Source organism: Cetorhinus maximus, chromosome 2 (assembly GCF_964194155.1).
Source record: "Cetorhinus maximus chromosome 2, sCetMax3.hap1.1, whole genome shotgun sequence".
Classification (NCBI taxonomy): Eukaryota; Metazoa; Chordata; class Chondrichthyes; order Lamniformes; family Cetorhinidae; genus Cetorhinus; species Cetorhinus maximus.
The window spans coordinates 17704462-17729090 of record NC_135880.1 but is presented as its reverse complement, the minus strand read 5'-3'; the positions used below and the strand labels follow the sequence as shown (position 1 = coordinate 17729090).

The 24629-nt window shown below is 43.3% G+C and overlaps 1 protein-coding gene across 2 annotated transcripts; it reads right to left on the bottom strand.

Annotated features, from left to right (window-relative positions):
• Nucleotides 1-732: 732 nt before the first annotated feature.
• On the bottom strand, nt 733-24623 carry sap30l (sap30-like). Of its 2 annotated transcripts, none has more exons than XM_078561479.1 (4): nt 23517-24529; nt 18276-18401; nt 11309-11407; nt 733-1788 (listed from the first exon to the last, which is right to left on the bottom strand). In XM_078561479.1, exons 1-4 carry the CDS (start codon nt 23700-23702, stop codon nt 1666-1668), a joined length of 534 nt encoding a protein of 177 aa, XP_078417605.1. In that variant the 5' UTR covers nt 23703-24529; the 3' UTR covers nt 733-1665. The 2 variants fall into 2 exon arrangements, with proteins under 2 accessions (XP_078417605.1, XP_078417612.1); XM_078561486.1 differs by lacking the exon at nt 733-1788 and adding an exon at nt 5844-5929 and having other exon boundaries at nt 11290-11407; nt 23517-24623.
• Between the last annotated feature and the right edge of the window lie 6 nt (nt 24624-24629).

Sequence of the window (24629 nt, the reverse complement as noted above, 5' to 3'; positions counted from 1 at the left end):
CAAGGCAAGTTTCTAGAGTGTGCCCTACATCGGATTGGGAAGAAAGCCAGCTTTGATCTTCAGACAGTCTCAAGCTACATAAGGGCCATCTCCCAGGGCAGCAGTAGGACTACAATTGTCCTATCAACAGTCATTAGCTTGGCTCACAAAAGAAGGACAGCCAATGGTAAACTAAAGGGAGCTTGCAGCTCCGTTGAAACTATCCCGAACCTGTCACCATCTTGAGGGGGGACAATTTTCCTACCTTTTCCTTGACCCTAAGAGCACTGTGGGGGCATGTGGTCATATGGGCTGCAGAGGTTCAAGAAGGTGGCTCACCAACACCTTCAAGGGCAATTAGCAATGGGCAATAAATGCTGACCTTGCCAGCAAAGCCCAAGTCCCATGAACTTATTTTTTTTAAATCCATTGCAAAAGGTTACCATCAAGGTCTCCTGTTAAAATTGTCCGCAGGGTTGAGCTTTCTTGGGCTTGTAAAGAGTTGTCCGTTTGTGTCCTATAAAAGCTACTTGGCCCAACCTGACCACAGCTACATTACTGAAGAGCAAGTGTTGGCTGAACTTTCCCTTTTGGAGACGGCTGTCCACTTCCAACAATCCCAATTATTTTAATCCCTTTAACTGAGCCCATGTTTCCTTTGGAGGGGCGGGGAAGAAAAAGACTAAATACTTTGAATTCAACTTTTTGACAATCAGCTACATTTCCTGAGCTTGACAAATAACAAAAAAGCAATTAATTTGTGCACATCTGTTTAATGCAAAATTGACAATCAGGTCTGAAGTAGCCCGCAAGGTACAGCAGTAACAAACCGATACCTCCGTAACCACACCCCCACCCCACTGAAGCCGACAAGTGTAAATATTACAAAAAAATTCTGACAGTGTCATTGTACAGTACATTGTATTTTTGTGCACACGGGGAAAATTAACACTGTAATCAATTTTAAGAGGATCCCGCTGCACAAGAAAGTTCAAACTTTACAATCGATCACTGTATTGCAGACAGGGCAAAAGTTCACTTCCAACTAGAATAAATGTTTTACAGCACAAAATAAAAGGATTAATAAGCGTTACGACATTCTTGATTGCGTGCCTTCTTTTTCCCCCAGTCGAATTTTCTTGCTACGAATTCCCATGACAGCCAAGTTTAAAAAAAATAAAAACCGCGCTATGTGCGGTTGCTATGACGTTACTGTGGCGCAGAGCTGAATTCCTGCGCCTTGCAACTTTGCCCATCTCCTAAATGTGCAGGGCTGCACAGAATTGGAACCAGGTGGCTTCCAATAGGAAGGGACAAAAAATAAAATCAAAACAGTAAAGAGGTCTCCAGTTCCTGCAGCACCTCCTCAAAGCACTTTTTAAAGTGCTCACATTCTCTCAGAATGTGACCTCATTCAAGAGCAAAAAAATAAAATACACAAAAAGAGAACCTGTTTTGTTTTTGTGGCTCTATTTAACTAACATATTCTAGACATTAAAATTCTGAGACTGCCAAATCATAATTGCAAATTGAAATCTTATGTAAAAAAAAACCAAAAAAATAATCACGTGCCAATTTCAGCTGCTGCTTTTAAAGAATAAAATGCTTAAGTATGACTGACTTCAGAAGCGGAACTCCTGTCCCTGCACGATCACGTGATCAATAAAAGCAGAGTTAATGTCTGTTTCAGTGAATGCTGCTGTCAGGTTTCTGATCATGCCTGATTTTGTCATTCTTCACCATGTAGATAAAATAGGCTAGAGTTTCCTTTTCATTGACTGGAATGGTCCTAAAATGACGACTGATCGTCTAGAAAAAGAAATTTTTAAAAATTAGAATATATCCGGCCATTTTCATTCGAAATGCATTACATTTCAAGCCTATTTCAGATACTTTCCTCCCGTGCGTAACCCACCACTGCTTTCATAGACAAACCTATGCGACCCATGAACTTAACCGTGACCCGCAGCATGAGATAATGGCTGCAGCGCAAACAATTAATACTCTTTTTGAATCATTAATGAATGCATTGGAAATAGTACTGGATCTCACCATGCACTCAAGTCTCTCCGACTGCAGATAACATGCCAACAGATCATAAAACTTAGCTGAAAAAGTATGAATCAAATTTATTAAGCAAGGTCAAAGAAAGATTAAAACCCACACTTCAGTAGGAACCTAGGAACAGGAGGAGGCCATTTAGCCCCTCGAGCTTGCCCCGCCATTTAGTGCTACGTGGCTGATCGGTGGCCAAATTCCAGGCTTCGTTTAACTCTGTGCCTCTTAAAACAGCTGAAGTCTCGAGGAATTGTCATCAGCTGGATCATATAACCGTGAGGAAAAGTTTTATGCGAGACTGATCTCCCAGCAGCCTGATGAGGTTGTGAAACACACTCAGTGAATGAGACGGTCAGCCTAGATTATGTATGTTTTGGAGTATCAAAAGTTGCGCTCAAAAGGAGTCGCCCGGAAATCAGACAAGTAGTTCACACCTTCGGGGCATGTCCAAAGACAGGAAAGCCTCATTTACAGGACTGAGCAATTGTGTAAGCTCATGTACAGAGAGCCCTAATACATAATGGAATTGTCACCAAAAGGAAATGTAGAAAGAAGAAACACTGTCTCACTCCTTAGGATTAAAGAAAAGATATTCACAAAATTGTACAAATTGCATGTGGTTAATTAAACACTCAATTACAAAGTAAACAGGCATTGTAAAGCTTAAGAAATGATGGCAAGTTCAACACTTGGGGCAGTGCTGAACCACACAAACTGTGACACTCACATTTGAACCTTGGAGCGTGTTAGTCTAGCTCAAGGATGATTACATAGAAACATAGAAACTAGGAGGGGTAGGCCATTCAGCCCTTCGAGCCTGCTCCACCATTCATTATGTTCATGGCTGATCATTCAACTCAATAGCCTGCTCCCGCTTTCTGCCCATATCCTTTGATCCCTTTCGCTCCAAGAGCTACATCTAATTCCTTCTTGAAAACATGCAATGTTTTGGCCTCAACTACTTTCTGTGGTAGCGAATTCCACAGGCTCACCATTCTCTAGGTGAAGAAATTTCTCCTCATCTCAGTCCTAAATGGTCTACCCCATATCCTCAGACTGTGACCCCTGGTTCTGGACTCCCCCACCATCGGGAACATCCTTCCTGCATCTACCCTGTCTAGTCATGTTAGAATTTTATAGGTTTCTATGAGATCCCCCCTCATTCTTCTGAACTCCAGCGAATATAATCTTAACTGACTCAATCTCCCCTCATATGTCAGTCCCGCCATCCCAGGAATCAGTCTGGTAAACCTCTGCTGCACTCCCTCTATAGCAAGAACATCCTTCCTCAGATAAGGAGACCAAAACTGCACACAATATTCCAGGTGTAGTCTTACCAAGGCCCTGTTCAACTGCAGTAAGACATCCCTGTTCCTGTACTCAATTCCTCTCTATGAAGGCCAACATACCATCTGCCTTCTTTACCACCTGCTGCACCTGCATGCTTACCTTCAGCGACTGGTGTACAAGGACACCCAGGTGTCGTTGCACATTCCCCTCTCTCAATTTATAGCCATTCAGTTAATAATCTGCCTTCCTGTTTTTGCTACCAAAGTGGATAACCTTACATTTATCCACATTATACTGCATCTGCCATGCATTTGTTCACTCACTCAGCTTGTCCAAATCACACTGAAGCATCTCTGCATCCTCCTCACAGCTCACCCAGCTTTGTGTCATCTGCAAATTTGGAGATATTACATTTAGTTCCCTCATCCAAATCATTTATATTGTGAACAGCTGGTGTCCCAGCACCGATCCCTGAGGTATCCCACTAATCATTGCCTGCCATTCGGAAAAAGACTCGTTTATTCCTACTCTTTGTTTCCTGTCTGCCGACCAGATTTCTATTCATCTCAATACACTACCCCCAATCCCATGCACTTTAATTTTACATGCTAATCTCTTATGTGGGACTTTGTTGAAAGCCTTCTGAAAGTCCAAATAAACCACATCCTCTGGCTCCCTCTCATCAACTCTACTAGTTACATCCTTGAAAAATTCCAGTAGATTTGTCAAGCATGATTTCCCTTTCGTAAATCCATGCTGACTCTGTCTGATTCTGCCACTGTTTTCCAAGTGCTCAGCTATTAAATCTTTTATAACGGACTCTAGAATTTTCCCCACTACTGACGTCAAGCTGACTGGTCTATAATTCCCTGTTTTCTCTCTATCTCCCTTTTTAAATAGTGGGGTTACATTAGCTACCTTCCAATCTGTAGGAACTATTCCAGAGTCTACAGAATCTCGGAAGATGACCACCAATGCATCCACTATTTCTAGGGCCACTTCCTTAAGTACTCTGGGATGTAGGTTATCCCACATGGGGATTTATCAGCCTTCAATCCCATCAATTTCCCCAACACCATTTCCCCACTAATACGGATTTCTTTTAGTTCCTCCCTCTCACTAAACCCTGTGTTCCCCAACGTTTCTGGTATGTTATTTGTGTCCTCCTTTGCGAAGACAGAACCAAAGTATGTATTTAGTTGGTCAGCCATTTCTTTGTTCCCCATTATAAATTCCCCTGTATCTGACTGTAAGGGACCTACATTTGTATTCACCCATCTTTTTCTCTTCACATACCTATAGAAACTTTTACAGTCAGTTTTTATGTTCCCCGCAAGCTTGCTCTTGTACTCTTATTTTCCCCTTCTTAATCAACCCCTTGGCCCCCGTTGCTGAATTCTAAACTGCTCCCAATCCTCAGGTCTGCTGTTTTTTTCTGGCCAATTTGTATGTCTCTTCCTTGGATTTAATACTACCTCTAATTTCCCTTGTAAGCCAGGGTTTGGCCACCTTTCCTGTTTTACTTTTTCACCAGACAGGAATAAACAATTGTGGCAGTTCACCCATGTGCTCTTTGAATGTTTGCCATTGCCTATCCACCGTCATCCCTTTAAGTAACGTTTCCCAATCCATCATAGCCAACTCGCGCCTCATACCATCGTAGTTTCCTTTATTAAGGTTCAGGACCCTACTCTCAGAATCAACTACGTCACTCTACATCTTGATGAAGAATTCCATCATATTATGGTTGCTCATCCCCAAGGGGACTCACAACTAGATTGCCAATTATTCCTTTCTCATTACACATTATGAGGACACTAGAGCTGGTCTCAACAGCTCGATGCTAGGGAGGGGAAAATAATCAGTGTACTGTCAATCTAATTGTCAGCTCAGGGTCCCAGGATAGTGATGTGTGTGGACATCCAATGAGGGCAGGAGCATTCGCAACTCTGAATCCCAAAGACGGCAGTGTAGTGGTTATAGTTTTTTTCTTTCATGGGATGTGGGTGACACTGGCAAGGCCAGTATTCATTGCCCAACGCTAATTTCCTTTGGATTAAGTGGCTCACTAGGCCATTTCATTGCTGTGGATCTGGAGTCCCATGGAGGCCAGACCAGGTAAGGGCAGCATATTTACTTCTTGAAAGGACATCAGTGAATCAGATGGGCTGTTATGACAAATGATGTTAGTTTCATGGTCACCACTTTCAATTTTATATTTTTAATAATTTATTGATTAATTGAATCTAAATTCTACCAGCTGCCTTGGTGCGATTTGAAACTGTTTCCCCCATAGCATAAGCCTGGGCCTCTGGATTACTGGTCCAGTGACATCTCCACTATCTCCCTTTGGATGGATCAGAGAACAAGAGTCTAAATCACACCATGACAGTTTAAAAACAAAATCTGGTACTATGTCCTAAAAACCCAACTGGTTCAACAATTAATATCCTTTAGGGAAGGGAACTGGTCATCCTCACCTTGTCTGGCCCCACACATGATTTAAGTCCCAACCAGTGACTGAGACTTAACTAGACTTGGAAGCGGCCTGCTGAGTCACTCAGCTGCAAAGCACCGCCACATAACAGTTCAAGATGGTTCACTTTCTCGAGCAACTGAGGATTAGAGAATAAATACCATCCTTGCCAGTTACACCCACATCCCCAAAAATGAATCAAAATAAGTCCACTGATACTCGGTGCCTATGTTTATAAAGAAAGAATGGGCACTCCCAAGACTGTTGGTATTTGAGTCACAAGGAAATGACAGAAAGTGAACAGCATGGGGTGGGTGAACAAAAAGGGGAGCAATTTAAAGTATGACTTGCATTTTACATGATGCCTTTTACAACCTCAGGACGTCCCAAAGCCCTTTAGAACCAATGAAGTATTTCTGAAGTGTGGTCAGCCACTCTGGTAACATCAGAAGCACAGCAGCTAATTTGTGCACAGCAAGGTCCCGCAATCAAAAATGTGATCATGATCAGATAATTTGTTTTAGTGATGCTAGTAGAGGGACAAATGTTAGCCAGGGCACTGGGGATAACTCTCCTGCTCTTCGTCAAAACAAAAAAGCACGGGACTGAGATGAGGGGAATTTTTTTTACTCAGAGGGTTGCGAATGTTTGAAATTCTCTATTCCAGAGGGTTGTGGAAGCTCAGAGATTGACAGATTTCTAGAATACCAATGACGTAAAGGGATATGGAGATAGTGTGGGGAAAAAGGCATTGAAATGGATGATCAGCCATGATTGTATTGAATGGCCAAGCAGGCTCAACGGGCCAAATGGCCCACACTTACTCTTATGTTCTACATCCGCCTGAAAGGGGCCGCTGTTTATCACCTCATCTGGAAGATGGAACCTCAAACAGTGCTGCACTCCCTCAGTACGACACAGAGTGTCAACCTAGATTTTTGTGTTCAAGTCTTTGAAGTGGGACTTGAGCCCACAAGCTCCTGACTCAGGCTAAGCACTGACACATTAGTAATTTAGCTTGGACATACTTCACAATATTAATATTGTATTTTCACTGACCAAGACAACACTTGTAACGATTTGAACTGGCAAATGGTAAGATAAAAGCAAAATACTGCAGATGCTGGAAATCTGAAACACAAACAGAAAATGCTGGATAACCTCAGCAGCTCTAACAGCATCTGTGGAGAGAAAAACAGAATTAATGTTTCGAGTCCATATGACTCTTCTTCAGAGCTCTGAAGAGAAGCTCCACTATTGACTGCCGTGTCTTCAGCCACCTAGGGTACTAAGAAAACTAATAGAACTAAAGGCTGACAAGTCCCCAGGACTTAGTAGACTTCATCCTAGCATCTTAAAAGTAGCAGCTGTGGAGAAAGTAGACAGACTGGCTGTAATTTTTCAAAATTCCCTAGATTCTGGAAAAATCCCATCAGGTTGGAATATAGCAAATGTATCCAACTGCAGGCCAAGTAGCCTAATATGTCATAGGGAAAATGCTAGAATCTATTAAGGAGGTCAAAGCAGGGCACTTAGAAAATTTTACGGCAATCATGCAGAGTCAACACAGTTTTGTGAAATCATGTTCAACTAATTTATTGGAGCTCTTTGAAGTAGTAATGAGCAGCGTGGATAATGAGGAACCTGCAGATGTGGTTTACTTGGATTTCCAAAAGGCATTTTGATAAGGTGCCACATCAAAGGTTATGACACAAAATAAGATCTCCTGGTGTAGGCAGCAACATATGAGCATGGATAGAAGATTAATTCGCTAACAGGAAGCAGAGAGTAGGGATAAACGATCATTTTCAGGTTGGCAAGATGTGACAAGTGGAGCGCCACATGGATCGGTGTTGGGGCCTCAATTATTTACAATTTATATCAATAACTTGGAAGAAGGGGCTGAGTGTATGGTTGTTAAGTTTGCTGATGACACAAAGATAGATAGGAAATAAGTTGGGAGCAGGACATGAGGAGTCAACAAAGGGATATAGAAAGGTTAAATGAGTGGACAAAAATTGGGTAGATAGAGTATAATGTGGGAAAATGTGAACTTGGCCACTTGGCAGGAAGAATAGAAAAGCAGTATATTATTTAAATGGAGAGATTGCAAAACTCTGAGGTGCAGAGGGATCTGGATGCCCTGGTACATGAATCACAAGAAGTTAGTTTGCAGGTATAGAAAGTGATTTGGAAGGCAAATGGAATGTCATTCATTGCAAGGGGAATGAAATTTAAAAGGAAGGAAATTTTGCTACAGTTGTGCAAGGTGGTGGTGAGACCACATCTGGAGTACTACATACAGTTTTGGTCTCCTTATTTAAGAAATTGCATTTGAAGCAGCTCAAAGACTGATTCCTGGGAACAAAGGTTAGATAGGTTGAGCATGTAACCGTTGGAGTTTAAAGGGATGAGAGGTGATCTTATTGAAACATACAAGATCCTGCGGGGAATTGACAGAGTGGAGGCTGAGAGGATGTTTCCCCTTGAGAGAGAGACTAGAACGGAATTGGGGGGGGTGGGTGCGGGCACAGGGGTCTCCCATTTAACACCGAGATGAGGAGAGGTCTTTTCTCTCAGAGGGCTGTTAATAGATGGAATTCTCTTCCACAGAGAGGAGTGGTCATTGAATATTTTTAAGCCTGAGTTAGATAGGTCCTTGATTGACAACACAGTCAAAAGGTTATAGAGGGTAGAGAGGAAAGTAGCATTGAGGCCACAATCAGATTGGCCACATTCTTATCAAATGGTGGAGCAGGCTCAAGGGGCTGAATGGCCTACTCCCTCTCCTAATGCATATGTTTGTGTGCCCAAGTCCTAGCTTCGGAACTTTTCTCTATCTCTCTCTCCTTAAAATCCATTTCTTTGACCAATCTTTTTTGTAACCTGTCCTAACCTCTCAGGTGTCAAATTTTGTTTGACTATTGCTCCTGTCAAGTACCTTGGGATGCGTTGCTATGTTAAAGGCACTATATAAATGTAAGCTGTTGTGGGAACCTTTCCAGTGATTGGAATTACACAGGGAGAATCTTAATTATTTGAGGTGAAGTAATGCAGGGTTTCTCAGGTGCAGCACCCTTGGCCCAACATTCATTAGCTACTTCATCAATGTCCCTCCTTCTGTCACAAGGGGTCTTCACAATGTTTAGTCAGAGGAAATTGCTGCTCATCCAGTATTGGATGACAGACTTGCAGCCCGATCATTCAGAAAGTGGGGAAATAAAGAAAGGCGGTGGGAAGGCGCAGCTGGATGTCATGAGCGTACTACTGTGAAAACTAATGCTATTTTCGGGCAAATTAGAAGAAATCAAGAGCACAGCGCTTAGAAAGTTTATAAAAAGGATATTAAACCCAGAGAGTTTCAGCACAGATTCATCAGGGTGATACCAGGGATGGGAAATTATTAGTTACAAGGGACTTGGGATTATGAATGTTGAGGAGATGAATGTTAACAGGAGATTGAAGAGTGACCAATTTAAAATGGCCACATAGGTAATAAGGAATAATTTCTTTATAGAGCGCTTTGTTGAAGCAGGGAATGCTTTGCTGCAGGAGTGGTCTCGGAGACACCACTGCACCTTTCAAAGGAAAAATGGTTAAGTTTGTGAACAGATAAGGAATTCTCTCTCTAGATTACTGTTGCACAGCCACAAAGGACCAATTGGCTGTCTCCCGCTAGTAAACTTCTCCAGTTCTCAGACTGGCCAAATGCCTTTATCCCATTTCATTGGTCACATGCAGCCCATATTTTCATATCGTATCCTGTCATCTCACCTTGAGATCCAATGGCATTACCGTCGCTGATTTCCCCCACCATCGACATCTTGGGGGTTGCCATTGACCAGAAGCCAGACTGGACCAGCTATATAATTACTGTTGCTACAAGAGCAGGGAATTCTGCAGCCGGAAACAGAGAAGAACACAAGAATTCGGAGGTGGCCATGCTCTGCCCCCCCGAACCTGCTCCACCATTCGATAAGATCATGGTTGATCCGACTGTGGCCTCAACTCCACTTTCTTTTGGCCTCCTGTAGCCCTCGAGTAACTCACCAACTGTCTCCCCAAAAGTCAAGAATGCATTGGAATACTCTCCACTTGCCTGGATAGCGTGGGTCCAACACACGGGAAGCTCAACACCATCCAGGACAAAGCAGCCTCCTTGATTGGCACCCCACCCACCAACAGTGTGCACCATCTACAAGATGCAATGCAGCAACTCACCAAGATGCTACTCTTTTGACAGCAGCTTCCAAACCCACGACCTCTAACATCTCGAAGGACAAGGGCAGCAGATACATGGGAATACCGCCACCTACAAGCACACCTCCAAACCACTCGCGATCCTTCACTGCCGCTGGGTCAAAATCCTGAAACTCTCTCCCTAACAGCACTGTGGGTGTACCTACACCACATGGGCTGCAGCGGTTCAAATAGGCAGCTCACCACCACCTTCTCAAGGGCAGCTAGGGATGTACAACAAATGTTGGCCTTGCCAGTAAGGTCAACATGCATGAAAGAATAAAATAAATCACTACCATTGCTGTTCACACAAGGCTCGAGTTGCAATACCCAAGAAAAGTTGATGTCAGTAGAGAATTTCCATCCAATCCATTCATTTTTGTCACCTCTCATCCAGTGATTAAACAGCCTCGGTAAAGATTATTTTTCCCCCCCCAGAGTAAGTATTGAAACAAATGAGTTGAAGGGGTGATGGAACAGACAGCACACAGCCTACTTTCCCAGTCTATTTAAACAGCACCTCTGTGAGCTACATCAAACAGGGTCTATTTAAAACAGAGTAACGACGAACTATGGCAAACAGAATGCACGATTGAAACTACAACAAAACATCACGATAAAAGCAGGGTCATTCTCCAGAAAAATGCAGTCAGTGGAGGATTGCTACACAACATAAATTACAAGCATAAAATCAAACCAAGTCACTTAACTTCAGGGATGATGACGAGGCAGTTACCCAATTACATCTATTCTGTTGGCACCATGTGCAGTCTTATATTTTACCTGCTGAGTGAGCCATACTAAAAATTCATATTTTAAAACCCGTATTTGTAAAGGGTCAACTCTAATGATTGCTACTGAGCATGTGCATAGGGAGCTACACAGTGATGACACTCACTGAGGGGAACTGAGTGTAAAGCAGCTCAGAGTAGCTCCACCTATGTCTTGATCTTATCCAACCTTTGTAAATAGTTAGCATGTAAATAAATGGTTTTGAACAAAAGGCCATTGCCACCAGCAATGAGTAAGGTGTCAATGAATCCCAAGGTAAACCTACAATAACAGAATATTGGGGATTTGAACAAAGGGAAAATTTACGAACAGAGTGTAATTTTGCAGCACTATTCACAATTCAGCATCTGAACTTGGCAAAGCAATTTTAATACAAGCATCACCCACTCTGCCATCCGCTTATTTTGCTATCACCAGCTAACAACAGGCAAACAAATACTTTGGAACAAAAATACCACTGAGGACGCATAATACCTCAGCTAGCTGAGCTTTATTTAGTCCAGGTCTGGTCTGTAGTTTGAAGTGTCTCTTATAACGCCTCAGTGTGTTTACTTGCAATTGAAACAAATCAACCTAAAATTAAAGAAATAAAAAATAGGTTGAACATCTTCCAGGCAAATCAAGTTGGCAATCACAAAACATAAATTGAGAAATAATCTCAAAATACAGAATGATGATTGACAGTGTGTGAGGGAGGTTATTTCAGAGGGTAAGAATTGAAAAACAGTAAAAGCTTATGGATGTGAACAAGACTTTCCACCCCAATTCTCCCATCCACAAACATCAGTTGCAGGCTGTGACATCTCCCATTGCAAGCTCTCAACTATAACTACCTAAAGTAATATGTCTAAAGAGAACAACCTAGAACTGACAACATAGGAAAAACTACTGATCAAAGTGCATTAAATTCATGTTCCAGTAAATCTACATTGGTTAGAGGAATGGTTGCAGGAAATCCTATTCATTAGGACTGCAGCGGTTCAAGAAGGCAGCTCACCACCATCTTCTCAAGGGCAACTAGGGATGGGCAATAAGTGCTGGCCCAGCCAGCGATGCCCACATTCCATAAACGAATAAAAAAAGGAAACATGGCTATAGGGAAAGTCCGAGGTTGAGGGTCTAATTGGATTGCTCTATCAAAGAGCACGATAGCCCAAATGGTCTCCGTCTCTGCTGTAAGTTTCTACGATTCTGCATATGTTGATATCTCATCAGATCCCCCCTGCCCCACTTCATTTATCTCCCTCTGAAGAGGCTGAGGTTAGCTCCTTGGCTGCAGCTGCCTTTTGCATTGCATAATTTCTCTTCCAAGCCTGGACAGGACAGTGATCACCCTCGGACTATCTACACATAATAAGGAAGAGCAGGACAGAGGACAGAGAGCATGCATGCAGTTCCGACACATCATCACCAAGGTTCCCACGCCAATGCACACCCAGCCAGACACAAGTAGAGGCAAAGTATTTTTGACTTTCAGGAACGCAAGTACAGGTCAAAGGTGGAACTCAAACGCCATGCTCAGATCAGTTAAAAGGAACAATTCTGTTCCTAGTATTAAACCACAAATCCTTCTGGCCAGGGTACCTCTGGTGACATAAAATAGGTTTAGCTATCAAGTAGGTCTAGAATACCACTGAATTATTGCAAAAAAGAGAAAGGCTTGGCATTTATATCATAGCTTCCACTGCCTCAGGGCATCCCAAAGCACTTTTTGTTTGTTCGTTCATGGGGTGTGGGCATCACGGACTGGGCCCTTGAGAACTGATTAAATGTCATTTCAGGGGGCATTTGAGAGTCAACCTCATTGCTGTGGGTCTAGAGTCACATGTAGGCCAGACAGCATATTTCCTTTCCTAAAGGACATTAGTGAAGCTAGATGGGCTTTTCCGACAATCGATAATGGTTCCATGGTCGTCGTTAGACTTCTAATTCCAGATTTTTAAAAATGTAATTCAAATTTCACCGTGGCAGGGTTTGAACCCGGAAATTACCCAGGGAATTTGGAGTACTAGTCCAGTGACAATACCAATTTACCACCACCTCCCCTGTGATACTTAATTGGATACTTCTAAAGTACATTCACTGTTGTAAGATATGGAAACATGGCTGCCAATTTGTGCATAGCAAGGTCCCTCAAATAGCAAAGACTAGATACATTTTATTTCAAAGTGAAGTTGGCTGTAGGATAAATATTGGCCAGGACACAGAGGAGAATTCCACTGTTCCCTTTAAAATAGCGCCATAGAGTCCTTTATGCCTATCAGAAGGGGCAGACGAGGCTTGGGGTTTAGTCTCTCATCTGAAAAAACAGAGCACATCTGAGTGCAACACTCAGTGCTGGACTGGAATATTGACCTAGATTTTGTACTCCATTCTAGGGTCTGCAATTTGAACCAATAGCCTCCTGATAGAGGTGAAGTGATTCTATCAAATCACAGCTGATGTGCCCTTAACTAAAACAAATCATATATATCTACCGCTTTTGGGAAGAGTTATTCAAAAGGTTAATTTACAAATGTTTAATTTTACTCAAACTATGGACTGCTCCAACATTAATGAGTATAAATTTGAGTCAACAGTAATGATCCCTCTGGAAACAATTTGGAAAGAAATTAGTCTGTGATCAGCATCCACAGAAGAATATATTAGCATGAGCCAGTGCCTGTTTGGAACAGTCACTGCGGCTAAGACTCCAGGGACCTGAGCACGTAACCTCCACTGACTGAAAGAATGCTACACTGTCAGAGATGCTGTCTTTTGGACGAAATATTTATTACAAATCCGCATTTTATAAGGTTGTCATGATTTGGGACTGTCTCTTCAGTTTAGCTTAAAACAGAGGAATGGGAGGGGTCATGCGACCTGCTCTAAATCATGCCTGACATAGAAACTAGGAGGTGCAGGCCATTCAGCCCTTGGAACCTGCTCCGCCATTCAACATGATCATGGCTGATCCTCTATCTCAATGCCATATTCCCGCTTTCTCTCCATACCCCTTGATGCCCCTAATATCCAAGAAATTATCAATTTCTTTTTTGAATATACTCAGTGACCCAGCCTCCACAGCCTTCTGTGGTAGAGAATTACACAGGTTGACCACCCTCTGAGTGAAGAAATTTTGACAAGTTTGGGCGGCTTGGTTGGTAAAGGTTAAAAGTAGGTTCAAGTTGTTTTTACTGGGAAGGTGGTGCAAGATGTTCATACTTGTGGACAATGGCATGGGCTTCTGTGGTAACTGTGTGTAGGCTGTTAGTCTCCAAGTCTTAGAGAGGTAATAGGAATGTCAGGTTTTATGAACGGTTATACTTTAAAACACTCTATTTAATTTCAAGATAGATGGGCTTGGGGGTTTAGAAGATAGTTGATCAGCAAATTTACCTGGATACAAGGCCAATGTGATTCACATTGCCATGGAGATCAGCTTTGAGGGGGAAAACTAGCCATTAGAAAGCCATCGTAGTAGCGGCTTACAGGGTTTTCTTAAGATATCCCTGAACCTCAGACAGGCCAATTTGCAAGAACCTGAGAAAGCAGAGGATTAGAAGTAGCCAATCTCTATTGTTCGCCACTCAGAATGTGGTTGGAAGCTTGAGGTTGGATTGAGGAGATCAAGTTCATGAGGATTTAAACAAGAGTGGAAGATTTGCCTAGGTTTGGCAGCAGGGAGGAATCTCCAGGATAGCCCTCACTGTGAAAATCAATTCAGGGATTATACATTATCTGGCTGGAAAAGGGAAATGGAAACAAGGCATTGGAAGCTGAGAATAGCTTTGGACTAGGTCCTACAGATTGCAGAGTCTACTTAAAGGACAGAGTAAAGTGTAAACTTGGCAGGGGATTTTCTGTCATTTTAAAAGTTAAATGGAAAAGCTTTTCTGTCGTTCAGAGTATAAATTGACTACACACTACTTCAGTAGGCAATGTTGCTTTTAGTTTGTTTATTACAGTAAAAGTCTTAAAATTGAAATCTTGAATCCAGGGCCACAATTTCAAAATAAGGGGGAACCTACTTAGGACCGAGATAAGGAGAATTTTTTTTTTTAAACTCAGGGGATCGCAAAATCTTTGGAATTCTCCACCCCGAAGGGTTGTGTATGTTTAAAGTAGAGATTGATAAGATTTCTAAACATCAATGACATAAAGTGATATGAGGATAGTGTGGGGAAAAAGGCATTGAAGTGGATGATCAGCCATGATCGTAACGAATGGAGGACCAGGCCCGTTTGGGCTGAATGGCCTACTCCTGCTTCTATGTTCCTAACTTACTGCCTGATCCTTTCAGTCAGGGGAAATTTGAATAACTTTTTAAAAAGTTATCAATCTCTTCGGGTATTGTAAAACATTAAACTGAGGCCCCGTCTCCTCCCTCAGTGGATGCAAAAGATCCTGTGACGCTATTTCAAAGAAGGAGCAGGAGGAAGTTCTTCTTGGTGTACTAGTGTACTAGGACAATATTTATCCAGCAACCATCAATAAAACTGATTACAATAGTGATTAAACACCAGAGACAACTTAATTGGCTGTAAAACACTTTGGAAAGCTCTGGGATTGTGAAAAGCGTTATCAATGCCAGTTTTCTCTTAAAGAGGGAGAATTCTAAGAGAAACGTTTGAATACACAAGATAAAATAATTAATTTGTTCTTAATTCTTAATGATGTCTGAAGGATACCCTGAAAACTAGGTTTAAAAAGAAATGTTTGTCCTTATCAAGATGATGGAGGATGGGCCAGACATAAGAAAAAACTCAGCAGGTCTGACAGCATCTGCGGAGAGGAACACAGTTAACATTTCGAGCCCGAATGACTCTTCAACAGAACCAAGGAAAAATAGAAGAGAGGTGAAATATAAGCTGGTTTAAGGGGGGGTGGGACAGTTAGAGCTGGATAGAGGGCCAGTGATAGGTGGAGATTGCCAAAAGATGTCATAGACAAAAGGACAAAGAGGTGTTGACGGTGGTGATATTAGCTAATAAATGTACTAATGGTGACATTAAGGGTAGAAAGCAGGACGAGCATGGTTCAGATAGCCTTAGTGGGGGTGGGGTGGGGGGACGGGATCGAAATAGGTTAAAAGGTAGAGATAAAACAATGGATGGAAATACATTTAAAAATAATGGAAATAGGTGGGAAAAGAAAAATATATATAAATTATTGGAAAAAGGGGGGATCAGAAAGGGGGTGGGGATGGAGGAGAGAGTTCATGATCTAAAGAACTCAATATTCAGTCTGGAAGGCTGTAAAGTGCCTAGTCAGAAGATGAGGTGCTGTTCCTCCAGTTCGCGTTCCTCTGACATGTCTTCCTTCTTCCTTAACCGAGGTTTTCCACCCACGATGGTTGACAGGGCCCTCAACCGTGTTCGGCCCATCACCCCTCACACCTTCCTCTCCCTCCCAGAACCGTGATAGGGTCCCCCTTGTCCTCACTTATCACTCCACCAGCCTCCATATTCAAAGGATCATCCTCCACCATTTCCGCCAACTCCAGCATGATGCCACCAAACACATCTTCCCTTCACCCCCCTGGTGGCATTCCGCAGGGATCGTTCCCTTCGGGACACCCTGGTCCACTCCTCCATCAACCCCTACACCTCAACCCCCTCCCACAGCACCTTCCTATGCAACCACAGAAGGTGCAACACTTGCCCCTTCCCCCCTCCTCACTGTCCAAGGGCCTAAACACTCCTTTCAGGTGAAGCAGCATTTCACTTGCACTTCCCTCAATTTAGTCTACTGCATTCGCTGCTCCCAATGCGGTTTCCTCTACACTGGAGAGACCAAACGCAGACTGGATGACTGCTTTGCGAAACACCTTCGGTCTGTCCGCAAGCATGACCCAGACCTCCCTGTCCCTTGCCATTTCAACACACCACACTGCTCTCATGCCCACATGTCCGTCCTTGGCTTGCTGCAATGTTCCAGTGAAGCTCAACGTAAACTGGAGGAACAGCACCTCATCTTCCGACTAGGCACTTTACAGCCTTCCGGACTGAATATTGAGTTCAACAACTTTAGATCATGAACTCTTTCCTCCATCCCCACCCACTTTCCGATCTCCCTTTTTTCCAATAACTTATATATATTTTTCTTTTCCCACCTATTTCCATTATTTTTAAATGTATTTCCATCCATTGTTTTTATCTCTACCTTTTAGCCTATTTTGATCCCTTCCCCCCACCCCACCCCCACTAGGGCTATCTGTACCTTGCTTGTCCTGCTTTTTACCCTTAACGTCACCATTAGCACATTTATTAGATAATATCACCACCGTCAACACCTCTTTGTCCTTTTGTCTATGACATCTTTTGGCCATCTCCACCTATCACTCTCCCTCTATCCAGCTCTACCTGTCCCAACCACCCCCACCCCTCTTTAAGCCAGTTTATATTTCACCTCTCTTCTATTTTTCATTAGTTCTGTTGAAGAGTCATACGGGCTCGAAACGTTAACTGTGTTCCTCTCCGCAGATGCTGTCAGACCTGCTGAGTTTTTCCAGGTATTTTTATTTTTGTTTTGGATTTCCAGCATCCCCAGTTTTTTGCTTTTATATAAGAAAAAGCTCATTCTATTTGTGATAACAAGCATTATTTTTAAACCAGAGGGGTAAAGTGAAAGAAAGTGACAAATATATAATAAATCTTAAATGTCACATCCCCACAAGCATTTGCAAAAAGAGGGGCTTTGGAAGGTGGCACTAATGCATAAATAGACATATCTCATATAATCACCACCTTTCTCTTCTTCTCGGGGTCAAATCAGATCATATGCTGAGGCATTGTTCCCATGCATGAAACCAAATGTGACTAAAGGAAGTTTACCAATAAATTATGCAGGAAAGCCCTTGGGCAGGAAATCTGCAGGGAGTGAGTTGTGGAAATTTATAAATAAGGCCTTTCAAGTGGCTTATCCAGCGAGTAGCCGATTCAGAGGTCAGCAAAAGCCCAGCTTCAATCCACATCTGTGCATTGTTTACCACTTTCAATATGGGCAGTGGTTGGGTTACAATTGGCCTTGGAAGTCCAAGTAAGGGGCATAATCAAAGCAGGGCACTACAATTGGCCTTGATGTCCTTGGTTCAGAGGTAAGTGGTAAGCCAGTCAGTGCACATGTTCCTAATCACTTATCCAGTGATCTCAGTTGGGCGTGCACGCATCCAGGACATTGAACGCGGACCTGATTGTACTTGGTCATGATGCCTACCCCACACTGGGCAGACAGATGCTGTTCACCACTGGTGTGAACGACACCCACCTGGGTAAGGTACCAGAAAGCAACTTCCATTTGTGAATCCCGGCAAGGGATCAGCATATTGAACAGCTGGAAATTTAGGTGTGTGCACTTGTAAATATAGAAATTCAACGTAAAAAGCAAGTAAAATTTTAAAACTTGATTATGAAAAGTCCCTAAAAAAACCACCCCAACTCCCAGGATTGGACACATTTACCTCTGGGGATTCCGCATCGTGATCTGGTGAATCACCCCCATCATCATCACTACCTTTCCTCTTCCTCTTATTTCGCACACTTTGTATGAAACTTTTGTGAAAGTCACATATGTACAGATGTCGAACCTGAGAAATAAATGTAAAAAGAAAGAAGCAGCACAAGTTACAACACACTGTAGTCATAAGTTCATAAGAAATAGCAAACTCATTACAGAATGCTGGTGAGGCAGATATAGCAAGAGAGCAGTGATGGCTGAACTTGAGTTAAGATCAGTTTTCCCCAAGTTCACAATGAAGCAGTTCCTGATACCTGCAGTTCACCTAGTTGGACTCAAAACTCTTTCATGGCCAACTACGAACTGTCCTGATTGGTTTAGGAGGTGATGGGGAAGGAAGGGCAAGGAGGAGAGTCTCTTTGGGATTAAGCTGACTACAAAAGATATTTCTCCACAGCAGTCTAAGTTATCAAATATCTCAGCCATTGAGGCTAGCAACATTCCAGAACACTGCTGGCTGACTAAACAAGTTGGCTCATTGATGGGACCTGAAGGGTAGAATTACCATTAGGGACTGGGCTCTTTCCACTCCAATAGCCCTGCAAGTTAATGAATGAATGAATGACTTGCATTTATATGGTGCTGCCCATGGCCCAAGGGTGTCCGAAAATGTTTTACAGCCAATGAAGTACTTTTGAAGTGTAGTCACTGATGCAATGTAGGAAACGCAACAACCAATTTGCACACAGCACAATCCCACCAACAGCGATGACCAGGTAATCCGTGTTTGTGATGTCAATGGAAGGATAAATGTTGACCAGGGCACCAGGGATAAGTCCCCTGCTCATCTACAAAATGGTGCCATGGAATCTTATATGTCCAGCTGTGGGCAGACAGGTCTAACGCCTCATCTGAAAGATGGCATCTCTGACAATACAGCACTCCCTCAGTGCTGAAAAGGGTGATCAGCCTATATTTTGGTGCTCACGTCTCTGGAGTGGGACTTGATCCCACAACCTTCCGGCTCAGAGGTGAGTGATGCCCACTGAGCCAAGGCTGACCTTGTCCTAACCTGCTTACTTATATACTTGGTCAGAAAGCAGTTTGGATGCATTTGAGCGGCTCTTGCCAACCTACTTAGGTAAACAGGTTGCGCCCCTGCAGCACGAGTGTGAACTGCACATTTGGGAAAACATAAGTGCTTGTGCCTAAAGCAAACGGAGAAAGACATACAACTAGTGATGATGGGTTATCTCGCAGAGCACACAGATTTAAATTAATTAGCAGAGGAGTGGGAAGCAAGGAGACAAAAGAATTTCGTTTTTACGAAGCAAGTTCTGATCTGGAATGGAAGCTGATTCAATAGTAACTTTGAAAGGGGAACTGGATACATACTTAAAAAGAAAAAAAATTGCAGTGCTATAGGGAAAGAAAAGGGGAGCAGGGCGAATGGTAGATATTTCAGAGCTAACACAGAGCAAGGCCATTCAGCCCAATGTATGTTTTATGATTCACTCCTCAGTGGTAAAAGTAAGTATAGGATTTCTAATAACAGAAATTAAGCAACATTGCTTAAGTGTTTTCATAAAACTTTTCAACTGATGTTGAAAACTTTGAAGCTGGGTAACAAACCTCAAGTCAAGTTTAAGGCTTTACTCCCGTCATTGTTCAAAATTTAAAACAAATAATAAAATTTTTAGGTCATGAATCAGATGGTACTTATTTCTAGAATGACCTAGTAAATGACACTGTAGCAATAAAAACAAGCACAGTGTGCCACATAACACAAAGCCAAGATTCCTCATACACAGAGGTGTCAGCATTGACTCAGTGGCAACACTCACATCTGAGTCAGTAGGTTGTGGGTTCAAGACCCACTCCAAATGACTCGAGCACAAATCTTATTCTAGTCATCGTCATCTCCAGTGCTTGGCAATCCTACTCACTGTGTTGACAACTATACTGGCCCTTGCAACTATAGCTGCAGCATTGTAGCTGCAATTATTGTGTACTTGGTCACATAATTGCAACAACCACCTACATTTATATACGTAGTACCTTTAAATGCAGTAAAACAATGCTTAACAGGGAGTGTCGTCAGGCAAAAATTGACACCAAACCACATAAGGAGTAATTAGGACAGGGGGTGAAAAGTTTAGGCAAAAGAGGTGGGCTTGAAAGAACATCTTAAAGAAAGAGTCAATGCTGGAAAGGTTTAGAGTGGACATTTCAGAGCCTAGGACCTAGATAGTTGAAGTCACGGCCACCAATAATCAGACGAGAGAAACCAGGTATCATCAAGAGGTCGAAATTGAGGAACGGAGAAGGTTGTAGGCTGAAGATTACAGAAACAGGAGGGGCAAAAGCTGGTTAGGAATTTCAGCAATCAGGAGCAAAAACTTTGTGACAGGAGCCAGGCACACAGAAAATTGAGCAACATCACAGACAGAGGTGGTCCGCGCCAATGCTGCTTTGTAACTAATCACTGAAATGTTTACAAGTGATGTCCCATTTTCCTTATTGCTTGCATAGGTAAAGCGCTCTTGTTCACTGGCGATTGTTCCTCCCAATATTACTCAGTACAATAAACACCTCACTGCAACAAAAAAATATTATGCCCTCTCATCCTGGACAGACCTGCTGCCAAATCTAGACCCTGTGAAGTAGCAGTTGGCCTCAAAGTGCTTCACAATCAAGAAGTGAACGTCGATAGTAATTAAGCTGGAGTTCCAATTACTGATGCCAAATCTATATGTGATAATACTGCCTGCTCTGAATATGAGAAACTCTCAGCACACAGTTTTACGAAGGAAACTGCCCCCGTGACTGCTTAGCTCCCATGTTCAGACCAGTCCTTTCCGAGCCACTACACAATAGAGCAGGAAGTTGCCAGGATTGATCCGTGGTCTAAGAGTTATTTGATCTCCGGTAGGGAAACTTGTGGTGATAAAATTGATTACAACAAAATTTTCAGTGCAGTTGGAGGGGTGTTGGGGGGGGGGGGGGGGGGTGGAGGGAGAGCAGAGGAATGAGACTAACTGGACAGCTCTACCTAAAAGCTTCCCTCCATTTGCATAGGCTGAAAGAGTCTTGCAGCACACAGAGACCAGTTCACCCCAATATTCTAGAGAGAAATGAGAAAAGAATGGGCATTCTTGATTGCTATACAATGCTGGAAAGTGCACAACTCAAATAGATTCATGTGTGATTGTGATGCCCTCATGAACAAATAGCTTGCCCCCACTGACTATCCCTACTCATAACAGAAACTGCCAGCATAGGGGAAGCTTCCAAAAGACTCTCACTGCCCAAGGAAGCTGGTGTCAGCTCAAATCAAACGAGATCAAGAAAAGCAAAATTCCCCTTTCTCACCCTGCTCCAAAACACAGCGCATCACGTCGCACAAAAAATCATCTCTCATCTAATACACTCTCCAACCCAGCAATTCAGCAAGGTGGCAACCATGACTCAGTGAGCAACACGCCCGCACCTGGGACGGGAAGGTTGTGGGTTCAAGGCCAACTCCATAGACAGGAGTATATATCCCAGACGGGCAGTCCGGTACAGAAATGAGGGAGTGCTTCACGGCCACCATTGAGCCGAGGCCTATCTGGCCCCTCAGGTGGTCATTCCAGATTTCACAGCACTCCTCAAAGGTCAGCGGCACTGTCACCAGTGCCCTGGTCAATATTCGTACCTCAAATCAACATCACTAAAACAAATCACCATATTGCTTTCTATGGGACCTTGCCACATGCAAATCAGCTGCAGTGACTATACCTCAAAAGTACTTCAGAGGCTGTGAAATGTTTTGGGGCAGCCAGAGGTCAGGAAAGGAACTGTATAAATGCAAGTTCTATTGTTTTTCCATTGTTTCTGGTGCCCTACATTGGCTCTTTCCTTGATTCCCCATACAGCATCAACTCGCCCAGCCTCACTACGGTTCCATAGCCCACATTCAGCTCAAACAGGTGGTAATTCCTCCTGTGAGAACCTAGGTTGTGCTTCAGCGGGCTGTTTGACCAGGAGGGCAGCACAAGCCAAAATATATTTTTGCTTGATGCTGATACACAGACACTACAGCTCGTTCGGGCAGGGAGTTTGAGGGGGGGGGGGGTGGGGAATGGGGGTCTCAGACGAGGAGGCATAGTCATAAAATTAGAACCAGATCTTTCAAGAGCTAAGTTAGGAAACACTTCTGCACAAAAACAGTGGTAGAAGTTTGCAACTCTTTTGACGTAAGAACTCAAGAGTAGACTGCACAGCCCTTCCAGCCTGCCTCACCATTCAATACCATCATGGCTGATCATCTGCCTTAATTCCACTTTCCCACTCTCTCAGCATATCCCTCGATTCCGAGGCATCAAAAAGCTATCAAGATCTTCCCCAGCCGAATTTTAAACTTGAGACTGATAGATTGTTATTCAAAAGCATTAAGGGATGTGGGGAAAAGGCACATTTATGAAGTTTGGTCTCAGTTCAGACATGAACCCAGTGAATAGTGAAACAGGCTAAATGACCTCCTCCTAGTCCTATGTTCCATTAGGGCATCCATCCAGGAGCCAGCCCCCCCCTGGCTGATATCCCTTTCTCTTAAGCCAGTCGCTCAGTGCAATGGTTAAGCCCCCACCACCTCCCTCGGTGACACTAGTTAAAAGTAGAAGCAATCGAGAATTAAAGCAGGAGCTTTCTTGACCTGTGACGATGTCCTTCCAAAACTGGGCTGCTCCAATTTTACCAACTCTGCAAATGCAAATGTAACGTTCTTGCCTGGGCAACGACTTGACTCAAGTCAGGACGGCGTTCACTCTGTCGCCACAGATTCCCCAATGTTAAACTGTAGGTCACAGCAGACGTACAATTGACGCGAGTTTGAACACACCATGTGGAAAAGCTGCTCTTTTACAACCCAGGATATCAGATAAACAGAGTTAACATATCCCGACCGGATGTTTTAATTTTTAACTGAAAGATTCTCTCGTTGGCAGGTTAAGTCGTTACAGCGTGTTGAAATATACTATGTTTCAGGCCTTTGATGGACCTCATGACAGTCTTGTTTCACATCAGCTTATAACTGCTGATCGCAGATACTGGAAATTGTTCGCCCTCTCTCCTCTCCCACCCCACCCCCCAATTATCCTTTATTGACAATGCTACTTTGGTCACTTTGCGGAATATAAAGGGGGGGGGGGGGGGGGGGTGGTGGGGGGGAAGAAGAGAAATAATTAAGAATCAACAGACTTACGTTCTTGTCGGTTTCCAGTTTGAGTTTCTTCTGTGAAATACTTTTCTGGATCCTCTTGCTGAAGCTGGCGTTGCCGGCAGGGCGGTTGCACCTCTCTCCATCATCAACCAAACAACAAATGTGGCCAAATCCTGGAGCCCCGGCGCCGCCATCCCGGCTGTCTTCTTCGGTACTAAAACCGTTCATTTTTTTCTCCCTCTCTCTCCTTTTGAAAACCCTTGTTTCCCTCAAACACCCCCCTCCCCTTTCAGAGAACGGATCTATCAACTCAACGCAAGTGTGTGGGTTCGAGACCGGCGGCAGCACTTAGTTCCACAACAAACAACGAAAAAAGAACTCTTTCTAAAATATATACATATAGATATAGAATTCAATATGGCAGAAAGTCTCTCTTTAATGCCGGGTTAAAGAACTCACATTGCAACTTTCGCAGTGGGAGGAAGGGGGTTTAATTCTTGTTTTTAAACAAAAATTACAACTCTCCAAGAAGCTCACAATGGCCGAGCTGCTCCATGCAAAGCCCTTTACAACAATTATTCGCTTTCTTGCGCTGATAATGCGCGTCTTTGTAGAAGAGAAATAAAAAAAGGGGGGGAAGCGGGGAGGCTGGAAGAGAAAAAGAAAATTATCCACCAGGATTAAAGTATGGTGTTTTCATTCAGCCTTGGACACGTACAATACAAACCTCGAGCTTAAATGGATAATAAAGCAGCACACCATACGTATTACACACGCTTTTTTTCCCTCTTTTTAAAAAAAATGGTAAGGGGAGGAGAATGGAAACAAAAACACACACGACAACAGCAAAATATAATAAATTACATTGACGTCCGCCCGCTGCAGGAAGACTTTGCCTGCAGTACTTGGGCTGCTTCTGACGAACAGCTGTTGCCATGTACCAACGTTCCAAATGGAATCAGGAAATAATGCCCCTGCATTGATACATTACCAGCGTTCCAAACCCGGGGAGGGGAGGGGCTGACCGCCTTCGCCGCCGTGCACCACGGGAATTGTAGTTCCTTCCAGAGCGACGCAGCGCACGTCACGTGCCTCTACCGGCCGGCGACGAGAACTACACGTCCCAGAATGCCGCGCTCCGGAGCTTGCGCACGC

Bases quoted from the DNA above. Each gene is read 5' to 3' on its own strand.
- sap30l (XM_078561479.1), bottom strand. From the start codon at position 23,702: ATGAACGGTTTTAGTACCGAAGAAGACAGCCGGGATGGCGGCGCCGGG. The intron at 18,402-23,516 runs GTAAGTCTGTTG...TTTATTTCTCAG, and splicing joins AACTGGAAACCGACAAGAAC to GTTCGACATCTGTACATATG. The intron at 1,789-11,308 runs GTATTATGCGTC...TTCTTTTTCTAG, and splicing joins ATAAAGCTCAGCTAGCTGAG to ACGATCAGTCGTCATTTTAG.